Source organism: Charadrius vociferus, unplaced genomic scaffold (genome assembly GCF_000708025.1).
Source record: "Charadrius vociferus isolate BGI_N301 unplaced genomic scaffold, ASM70802v2 scaffold1452, whole genome shotgun sequence".
In the NCBI taxonomy this organism is placed as follows: Eukaryota; Metazoa; Chordata; class Aves; order Charadriiformes; family Charadriidae; genus Charadrius; species Charadrius vociferus.
In genome coordinates, this window is record NW_009647054.1 from 1 (window position 1) to 11,338 (window position 11,338).

The 11,338-nt window shown below is 43.9% G+C and overlaps 1 protein-coding gene across 1 annotated transcript in view; it reads left to right on the forward strand.

Annotated features, from left to right (window-relative positions):
* Positions 1-133: 133 nt before the first annotated feature.
* Positions 134-11,338, forward strand: part of LOC104295961 (calcium uptake protein 1, mitochondrial-like) — a gene marked incomplete at its 5' end in the record, with an annotated part of 22,663 nt that continues 11,458 nt past the window's right edge. The window contains 2 exons of the mRNA XM_009895780.1: positions 134-259; positions 6,103-6,240. Coding sequence (XP_009894082.1) covers positions 134-259; positions 6,103-6,240 — 264 coding nt within the window. The remainder of the gene's footprint in view (positions 260-6,102; positions 6,241-11,338) is intronic.

Below are 11,338 nucleotides of genomic sequence, written 5' to 3' on the forward strand. Positions count from 1 at the left end.
ACTGGAAGGGGCAATTCAGCCCTTACTCCCCGACGTACGGTGCACCAGGGCTGCGCTCATAGAGATACGATACTGTTTGTACCCTAAACCTTCAGTTTAAATGACATTCCCTGGTTTCCCCGTTGTTTCTCAGGTTGGAAAAGTCTACGTTTACGAGGTGGATGGTCCGAGTCCGCGGCAGTGTTTGCCATGCCCCGTCTCCGTGGTTAAGGAGGACCCAGAGGAGGTCCTCCTGCCCATGCCAGATGGCTCCTTAGCCGTCCGAGCTGCTTCATTTCCCAGCAATGAGCCTTGCAGCTGCTGGTGGCAGGAGAGATGAAACGAAGCCAGTGTCTGTGTTTTAAGAAGTTCCAGTGTGTTGGGTTTCTTTTTTTTTTTTTTTTTTTTTTTTTTTTTTTTTCTTGAATAAAGATGTTTCTTGCGGTGGTGTCTCTGAATTGGTTCAGGGTGGATGCATCTCAGAAGGTAGCATTTGATTTCCTGCAGGAGATGGTGGATTGAGTTAGTGGGGGGAAAAAAAAAACGGAAGTCTGGAAGCGGAGGGATTATGGGTCTGTTGTTTTATGGTGGATTCTTGTATTGCCTTTCTATAAAGTTATGCAATTAAGGGGATGTGGAAGGAGAGAAAATTGTCTGTTTATTGGCCTTCTGCTTTCTTCGTGTGATGAAACCTTTCCTCCGTGCATTGAAAAGAGAGTAGGGTTGTTTATTCAGACAAAGCTAAGCTAAAAGGAAGTGTCCCCACATTCTGGCTTATAGAGGAACATGCAGATGTTCATCCTGTCTGGTGGCGTGGGTTTTTTGGTGGGTTGGGAGTATTTAACATATGTTTAAGATTATGGGTAGTCTTTTAAATGATTGTAGAAAGTATCCTAATGTTCCATATGAACTGGCTGCTGGGACTGGGCTAGCAACGCTTGGTTAGGTTGGGAGTGGGAGAGTGAAGTGCTGTGTGTCCCGTTTCTCCTGCCTTCTTACCCTCCCTTAAACGCCTTTGGTTTCCTTGCGTGTCACGTTGGCTTTTAATGAATTTCAAAATACCGCCTATGATATTTTAGGCTAATTTGTTCAGCATCTCGGGCGTCCTGGCTTGCGGGAAGAACACTGGAGAGTGTTATATTTCATTATTTACTGGATCCTTGCTGGTGTGCGGATGCAGAATCCACTGCTGGCACCAAGTGGCTGCAGGTGGAAGCTGCTCTGGAGGTGTTGGACTCACAAGCTGTCTGTGGTGTGTGCATAGATTTTGGGGCTGCGGTTCAGAGGGGGGTAGGACCCACACCACACCCCCATTCCCTCCCCAGTTTTCTGATGGTGGGTGTCACGTGTGGGAGCTGCTCTATCCTTCCCTGGCTGGTGCCCTGTGATGCCAGCTGAGCTATTGCCTTGGTCGTGCTTTTCCTTTCTTTAAGATATATGAAAGGGAAAAAGGCTGTCAGAGGACTTGTTTGCTTATAATAAATCTCAGTGTGCTTTGCCCTGCATCTCATCCTTGTGGGGTTTGGGTTTATTTTTTCCCCCCAGGTGACTGGAAAAATAACCTGTACAGTACCATTACATGCATGACGGCAAAGGGTCATGAGTACCTGGGAAAGGACACTATTTTTCCTGCCTCTTCAAATATCTGGGGGATTTTAACACCGAACGCTGTTCATAGACGATGCATTAAGTATTAAAAGAAGAATTACTTCAGGCTTTCCACCCTCCTTCATTTTCAAGTGGAGGTGACAGGCGAGCTGTGTTCTGTTGGCCAGGAGACATTCAAGCAGGCAGAAGAGCACAGATGTGGTACCTCTGCTCCCAGGCTGGGCGGTGGGGAAGGGGGTGTCAGGAGTAGTTGGTTTGGTTTTGTTTTATTTTTTTTTTAAAGCTGAAATCAAGATTTTTCCACTCACAAATCACTTGAAGCCAAGTTTCTTCGTGAATAAACACAATTGCTAACATATCAGAAAAAAACAGGCAGAATTCTCTCACCCAAATTTTTCTTTCTCTGCATGATCTTTAAATGACATCCTCCGCTCATCCCTTCTGTAATTAATTTAAATGTATCTGACACTAGCTCGGAGGCAAGTTTTGAACTTTCTTTACCCATCACTGTGATTTTGTTGCTTTTTCTCAGTTCAGTGGTGATTATATTTGAATTTGGAAACTGGTTGTTGACCAGCTCTTGCTTGCCAGTCCCTTTCTAGGCTGACCTTTGCAGTGAACACCGCTGTGTGGCTGTGTTTGGGAGGGCATACACTTGGCTGCCAGGAACTGGCTTTGGGCATCTGTGAGTGTTTTGGTTTAATATCAGAGGTTATCATTTTAAAGTGAGATAAACCCAGAATAAGAAGCATTAATTTCATGGCTTTCAGCCTTTTTTATTTCTTGTGAATAGTATTTGTATGGTGTTTTGACTCATCACTTCACCTGATTGACCACCCGTGGAAATTAAAAATTGGAACTTCTTGGAGCCCCCAGGGAGGGGGAATGAGTTGGTTTATTCATAGGGTTTCAAGACGATTTTGTACTTTAAAGAGACTTGTATAAATACGTTATTTTAGTTCCTTCATCTTAAGTTTGTGTTATCTTTATTTTGTCCTTTAATACAATCTCCCAACTGTGCGATAAAAGATTAAAGCTCTTTCATGTCATGCAGTGGGTCTGCTGCAGGTGAGGCTCTTGCTACTGCTGTGATGAAGACTCGGCTACGGCAGCAGGATGGGTGTTCTACTTCATTTTCAATAAACTTTGCAAGATGCCAAAAATAACTGCAAGCGTCAGCATGTTCATTGTGCTCCACGTTTCGATACTGCTGCTCAGAGCTGGTGAGATCCTTGTACTTGAATATTGGAGTTATTTTTAACAGACGTTGTAGAAAGGTTTGCCTCCAGAAGGGCTTCCCCCGCCTGCCTTGGCTCATGTCTTTGACAGATGATGCAATAGCTCTTGTTGGGTTTTATTTTCTCTGTAGTACAGAAGCATCCCCGGTGCCTGGTCTAGAGCAGATTGCCCAAACCCAGAGTTTGTGTGTTTCGTTACACCTCTCTCCATCCTTTCCTTGCATGAGTGATGGTTGAAAAAGTGCCGGTAGTACCTGCGGGGAAACTTTTGGGCCAGTACGCTTTGCTTTTGTAATGTAAAAGGATTAGTGGGTGCCAAGTGGATCAGGTAACCTCTTAGGGGAAAAGTTTGTTGTGTGGCTATTTAGATGAATCGGTCCAGCTGCAGCTTCCCCCCAAGGAAATCCCTAAAATCTTGAGGACCAGAAGCTGAGAAGGGGAATCACAGGAGAAATGTTTTTCCCCGTGGCTTATTCTCTAGCTATAAATGTTTAGTAACAGGTGCCACTGAATAAGATAACTTAATTTATCAGTTTTCAATAGTGACATTTGAGATGCAGAAGTTAGTTTGCATCAAATTTTACAAGTAATCCTGCTTAAAGCATGCTTGTCTGCCTCTCTCCCAGCTGCACTGCTGCAAACATTGATTGGAAATTACAGCTTTATTCTTAATGTACCTACTTTCCCCAGGTAATTCTTAAACCATAGGTGTGTTTTATCGTCTTTTATTTGGGAAAGTCTGAGTGAGAGGAGCTGCAGGGCTCACCGAGACCTTCTGCAGCAGCAGTGGGCCAGTTGCTTTGGAACATCTCAGGGTCACCCTGAAAATGGGAAAGAAAGAGAAAAGCTGGGCTGAAACCATGTGTTTCATCATCGTGCTCCTGTTAAGACTTCTTCAGCGTGGCGTTTGGAGAATAATCCTGCTGTCTTATCCTAAAGTTGGCACCAAGAGGCTTTGTGTGAGGCACATCAGGAAAAAAATGAAGGTGAAAAGTTTTATTTTAGTTTTTCTTTTCTGGTCTTTTTTTTTTTTTTTGCATCCTGTAGTGCAAATCTGACCACTCTCTGAATGCCTAGCTACAAAAAAACTCTGAGAAGTTGGTCCTTTTTTGTTTCCCGGTCTGCAAGACTGCAGGAAACTCTGCTGCTTGTGTTACCCTGTGGAGATGCACAGTGCCTGCTCCTTAACACAGGGCAGGGGGAGAGGACCGGCGAGCTTTTACAGGCTGACTCAAGACTTTCCTAACCGTATTCACCACTTTGAGGTTGATTTGAGATATTTGGACTCGTTTCTTATCCTTTAATAAAAGATGCTATCTTGTGCTCTGCTGAAACTTGGGATATTTGAAGGCAGTTGGTAGAAAAATACTGGTTTGTGTCTTTAGGGCTGAAATTGGGAATATTATAGTAGAAGAAAGCATCGGTGCTGCTTTTGAAACAGTACTGACTGCGCATTTTTGTGTCTCTTGGGTACTGTAAAACTTCTTTGCATTCTTCAGACATGGCAGAAAGGACTACCTCTGCTTTTTAATGAAGAACACATACTTTTCCTCCAAATGAGTTTTCCCTCTCCTTTCCCCAGCATACGAGAAGGGGAGAGGTCGGTGTTTTGTGTTGTGAGTAAACCCCAACCTCAGGATCGGATGACAGTAAAAAGTGCTGTCTCTTTTCCCAAATACTGCGTGGGCCACTCAAGCAAAAGCACAAGGTGCTTGTCCGGTTTGGAGCTGCCTCCTGCCAGCGTAGTCCATCCAAACCTCTCCAGCCCTAGCGTTTCGTGCGTTTCAAATGCAGTAGGAATCACTTGGTGTCCCACTGGGAAAAGCAGAAGTCTAGCCAATGTGCTCATAACTAAAAAATATTTACCCCCAACTTGGCATTACCATGGAAATGGTAATAGCTCATTTGCAAACAGCCTAGTTCTTACAGAGCGTAGTTAAGAGCGTCTATGTTAAAAGCGTATATAGCCAACCATGTCTGGAGCTCTGCACAGATTGAAAGCAGGGCCGGTGGATCTGCCAGCTTTCATCTCCCCACCTTGATCTCAGTTGGGTGCCTTGCTGGTTTTTTGTGTTAGCTGTGTAATGAAGAGCGGGGGAGGCAGAAATGGTTAACTCGTCGAGCAATATAATGTCAAGTCGGTGGTACTGAGTTGTTCCGTTGGAGTTTAAAAATTAATTTTGTTGTTAAATGTCATCTTCTGGCTTGTGATCAGCTATAGTCTAGGTCAGACGTTTTCTGATAAATTTGAAGGAAATCAAATAAGGGATCCTGAATGCTGAGAGCTGTGAAACCAAAGTCGGCTGAAGTTTAACATTGATGTTGAGCCACAAAGAGGTGGAGGGGAAAAGGGAAAAGATGAAATCCGCATTATTCATCTAGCGGAGACACGGTGCTCAAACCCAACTCAGGAGAATTGCTCTTCCCTCTTCCCTGCAGCAAAAGCCAGGAGAACATAAACTAGTGCTGGAGAGATGGATTAATGGAGAAGACCTTTCTCTGCTGAAGTGGGAAGTTCTGCAGGGCCCCCACAGCCACGTTTGTAAGGGTCTTGAAGGGACTTAGGACAAGAAGAACTTTCTGGGGCTGGGGAATGTGAGGTCTGGAGACCTCCATGACCCTTCCTATGCTGAATCCACCTCTAAAGGGCTTGGAGCAGAGAAGAGCTACCATGAGACTTAGTTTTTGCAGGATTTTTCTTTCCTGTTTTTTGGTGGTTTTTTTTTAACCACCATCCCCTTTTATAGCAATCATAGAAATGCTCCTACATATACTTATTTCGAAGCACACACTTGTACCTTAGCCCAGTCCTGCGCAGATTTTTGATCAATTGGACAAATTCTTTGGATGCTTATTGAGATGTCCAAGCTGGAAGCGCCTGTCAAGGACACCATAGTATTTGCTCTTGCTTTTCAGCCCATTGGAGACCCGGGGACACTAGCTTGGTTTCAAGTTAAAGTAATCATCCTGCCTTGTCAAGTCCAGCTCTACAAACGCTGTCCCTCTGCAAGATAAAACTAGGAGGGCCAGAGACGAAGACTTCTTCCAGAGGTTGTCCAAGGAATAGCACATAGGGGAAAATGTTGACTTACGGATGGGACACTGTCTTGGGGGAAGCGAATACTCAAATGCATTAGGATTTCTCCCTCAGCAGTGTTTCCTGCAATGTTCATTTTTTATTACAGTGCCTTTTTACACCCTTCCCCTGGACGGAGCTTTCCGCTGTACAATCTTGTTTTCATCTCCCTTTTTTTTGTTTTTTAATGTCCCCTTCCAGTTTGAGCGGCACGACCCGGTGGAGGGGCGGATCACGGAGCGGCAGTTTGGCAGCATGCTGCTGGCCTACAGCGGGGTCCAGTCCAAGAAGCTCACCGTCATGCTGAAGCAGCTCAAGAAGCAATTCCAAGATGGAGAGGTCAGTGGCAAATTCGGGAAGTTGCGGTGGGGGCAGCCGTCCTGCACTGAGCTAAGAAATGAGTAAGCAATCTCTGTCATCTTAAGAAAAGCACCCGCACCTCGTTAAGCAGTGCGGGGAGACACGCTGACTTTGTGGATGATAAATATTTTGCCAGCAGCAAGGAGATGGAAGAGGTGGGAGTGCAGTGGTTGGTGTCCAGATCGAGGTGTAGGCTTGTCTCTATTAAAATGGATGCTGCAATTTTCAAAATTTAAATTCGCTGAACGGCACCTTGGGTCTGGAGCCAGAATAAACATTGAAGACATGTTCCTAGTTACTGGCTCGACCTTGGATTAATTAGCTGCTGCGACTGGGCAGTTTATTATTTAGTTATTAACTTACGTGAAAAATTATTTGAATTACTCATGATTTAGAGAAGAATAAGGTTGCAGATCCTACACTTGTTAATTTAGTGAGAGACCTTGGAATAAGACATCCGTACCAAAAGGACGTGCTTTATCAGGTAAGGCAAGTATGGGCTGTTAAATTACTACAGTATTAGAATTTCACATCTGCTTCTATAAAGATGGATTGTTCTTATATTAACTAGGTTATAAACAAGCTATTCGCCCAAATGAGAAGGGATGGAAAGTCTTTGGCTGCGTATTGGGTCGGTCTGGCTGTTTTAGAGCCACTTTCCCCTGACATTAGAACTGGCATTTATTTCTCAACTCATTTAGATGCAAAGTGTGTCATAAACCACAAGTGTTGGCCAGGGTCTAGTCCTTTTTTTGTCCCTTTTTGGTGCTTGAACTGGACTCTTGCGATGTGCAGGAATCCACAGTTCACATGAAGCCACCCCAGTGACTTCCCCCCCCCTCATTTTCTCTGTCTTTCACTGGTGCTGGAGGAGAATTTGGGCGTACTGAAGCAGCAGGGTGCGTAGACTAATAGGTCCCTATTAATTGCAAATAATGCCAAAAAGTTAAAAACTGGAGGAAACTCTAAGTGGGCCAAAAGGCCATGCTCGGAGTCGTGTTCCTGCCAGAGGAGCCACGGTACCTGCAGCTTCTTGCGGCCTTGGGGTGCCAGAAAGAGTGGGGTTTTTTGCAGATTCCCTCATGTTTTGTAGGAAAACAGGCTCAATACCAAACAGGCTGTTATCAATGAATGGAGTCAACATGTCATCGGGGCTGAGACGCGCTGTGTGTTAATATTTGGAAATCTCACTTCTGAAGCTCTTTGTCGCCAGCTTAAATAAGACCATTGATGTTGCCAAGGTTGTGTGCGTTTATTTGATCTTTGAGCGAGACGCTGCAGATTTTGCCTTTTCTAATACCTCTGCTCCCTTTGAGTTTTAAGGGGAATCATTTGATTTCTCGTGGAAAAAATACTTAATAGTGATGTGTCTAACAGAAAATATCAGCTCTGCTGTTAACATTCCCAAAATGTCAATTCTTTTCCTGTGATCTGGGTTTTTTTAATAATATACATACATATATATACACACACGTATATATTATTGAACAGTAGCTGGGTGTGTGAGAAATTAGGCAGAGTTATTTTGGAAGGTTTCGTACAACAGATGTTGTCTTCCTTTCATGTGTAAGCCAAGACCCTGACATCTGTGGCAGAGGAAGAACTTTTTGTTTTTACCTTATCCCTCATCCCCGAATCTGCCAGATTGTGTTTCTATTTGCAGATAACGGTATTCAGAGCAAGTCTTTTTCTTTCTTTATTCCAAGGACTTTCAAGACGAGAAACTGGGGAATAGGACAAAAAAAAAAAAAGACATTTGCAAGCAACAAAATTGGTGGAAAACACATGATTCCTTAGGCCAGGGGGAATGGAACACCCAAAACTCTAAAACGAGATGGTCTTTTTAACAAGTACAAGATATTTAATGGTTTAAGGAGACGTAAAGGATGCAGGAAGCGCCAGGCGCTTTGCACTGGAAGCGGATAAGCCTCTCTGGCAGCCAGAGCAGCTCAAAGTCAATGCTTACAAAATTGAGAATAAAGAAATCAGGCACTGAAATCCTCCACTTCAGTAGGTTTTAACTCACGGAGAATCCAGCCGTGGTGCCTAACTCTGCGTTGTCTTTTATACAAGACAAACTTTTCTTGAAAGTTTGTGGTTGGTTTGGTTTTTCTTTTTTTTCCCCTAGGATATCTTAGAAGACCATATCCCTTGCAGATTTGTGTGCAGCACTTTGTATCTAAATACACTTACGTACTTCTATTGGAACACCCTGGTGCAGCTGTCAGTGTTTTTATGTAGCTTAAATTTCCCCGTCACTTCAGAAATGGGATGGCCGTGACCAGAATCACATTAACCACCTTTCGAGCTTTCTGCATAACTTATTCAGGGATGCGTTTGCAAAGTTTTCTTTGTAAATGGATAGAGTATTAAGCCAGAGAGTGTTCTACTCGAAACTGCAGAAGCTCGACGCTGCGTTTGCTTCTTCCTCTGTGTGTGTAACCCAGACATCTGCAGAGCGAGCAGCTGCTTGGGTCAGGCTCTGCTTTACCTCCCATCCTATAAAAGGGGAGCGGAGCCGGTGTTATCCACTGCTCTCCCTTTGGCTCCCAGACCTCAAAGAGACATTAAAGCCACCCAGCCGCTTCCTTTATCCTGCAATACTTTCCAGTCACTGAACACCTTGTAAGTCAGAGGGTTTGCGATGCAAACATGTTTTGCAGGAAGAATTTTGCTCCAAATCCCTTCTTTTCGCACTTTGGTAGCCTACTTTTGTAGCAGCGTAGTATCAGCATCTGCCTGGTTTACCAACCTGCTGTAACTCCCCTCTATGCCGAAAGCAGTAGGGGCTTTGACTTGCTATTGCTTTCCAAAGGAAGTGGGAGTAAAATAATTTTAATAGTGTGATGCTGGGAGGGGAATGGCAGTAATTGTACCAAACCCACCCGGCAAGCTTTACCTTGGAAATGCAGTTTACCTTGTGAGTGCTTTCTTGGGAAATCTGCCAAACATCATCTTCATTGTCTGACACGGTTACTTTTTCTGCACGAGGCGACCCTGGCAGCCTCCAAAATGTTAAAGCTCTGGTTTAATCTAACCTTTAGCCATTTTCCAACATCGTTATTCTATATTCCTGCTTTTGGGAATAACATGTTTCCTTGTAGCAATTGATAATCTGCTTTCATTTTTATTTGTCTTGAGGGGAAAAAAAAGCCCATTTTACCTTCGATACGTGAACTCCTCCGCATATTCAGTGGAGCTGCTACACTCTACTTTGTTTAAAATTGCTTACGATCCTCCCCCCGAGTTATACTCACACAGCTGCTTTTCTTCTAGTAAAAAGGACTCGAGTCGTCGATAGTACTTATAAGCAAGGTCTTTGGTGTTTGTCTCCCTAACCGCTAGAAAACCAAGCTGACTCTTCAGAAACTAGTGATTCGCGTTGTCTTCTACGCGTGCTTTGGGGGCTGTGGAGCATATTTTTCTGTTGGGGTGGCAGAGGGTGGGAGGGAGATGTAATTCTTCCCAGGTGAGAAGCCCTATTCTTTGCCAAGGGTGTTTGAGCTGTTGAGATGCGCGTTGCAAGCAGATAAGCCTTTCTGGAGTCTGCCTGCTTATGTATCATTAGTAATACTTAAACGATGCAAGGATTCAGGCATACGAATCGACAGCTAGATATACAAATGCCTTGAAAGAAGTGATCATCCAGATCCCATGATTGTTACTTTAGTGCTCTCCAGATATGCAATTTCTTGTGATGACAAATTAATACAAACTTCTGTTAAATGATGGAAACTTCTATTGATCTTTCAACGGAGATGCGAATAACTTATGAAGAGCTGAGCAGCGTTGACAAACGCATCGATGGGGAATAGACAAATTCCCATACTCAGACTTTTGACTGATGAAGGTGATCATTCATCTGTCAACTTGTCGGTGTAAGCCTGAGGCTGTCCCAGCCTCTGATTTTATTTTTAGTTTGGTAGCTGGAAAGGAATTAATGCTGACGCTAGCCTCAACCATAGGATTCATCAATAAAATAATAAATTTCATAATACTGATTGCATTTTTGCTAGAGATTCAGTATCTCTGTCCACATGAAAGCCCAGATTTGGAGGATACCCCCAGACATCGTTGGTTTTGCTTTTTCAGGTGGTGAAAGGACCACAAGCTTACATACGTAAGCATGTAAACCTTCCCCGGTACCCGCTGAAGCAATAGCAACTGTAGTGTTGGTACTAAACAAGAGGCAGTTTTGCACAGACAGCAATGCTGTTTGGCCTTGACATCTGCCATTTCCTGGTGGGAAATTCCAGGAAAATGCAAAGTTGGAGCTCTTCGCGTAGAATAGCAGCTGGGATGCCTTGCCGCTGCTGCTACAAAGCTCAGATGTCCCAAACAGAGCAGGTAAACCACTGCACAGTGTCTTCTGCTGGCCTGAAAGTGGCCGCGTGCCTCCTGGTTTCTGCAGGCTTTCCACATTTTTAGTGCTCTGCTCCCTGGCAGGAGCACGTCAATTGGGAAATGCATAGCAGGGGGACATCCAGATGGACATCTGAATTGCAAAGATCTTTTCTCCTCTAGGTCTGCTGTGCAAAACAGAGCAATCTTCACAGTACTTCCTATGGAAGTACCCAATATATTTATTTTTTTTGTTAGGACCGTATTTTATTTAATCCTGCCGTACATCTTTTAGCATCCCACTAGGGAAGCAGAGCAGGTATAGATTTAAAGAAAGCTCCCTGTACAGTAACTGGGGATTTATTTCAGGCCCATTGTCCATGTGTGCATTTTGCTATCTCATCCTTTTTGGTCTGGATCCACGAATCCAGGGCTGACAGAGCCTGCTGTTGCACTTCTCGGTGTGCACGCTGTGCAATTTACATCGGTGGTGCATTGTCACATACTCGGTTACAGCAAAGATAGGAACAAGCTGCAAATTTTCTGTAGTTCTTCTGCTTACAATTCTGGAGGCACCGTGTCTGTATGAGAAGATTGTAAATAAAATGTGCTTTTTCTTTCAAAAAAAGATAGGTGGCTTCTTTCCTGATTAGAAGTTGTTGGGAAGAGTTTGAGCAGGGTTACAACAGATCATATAAATTTATATTTGACTGTACCCGCTGAACTTACGCTCTTC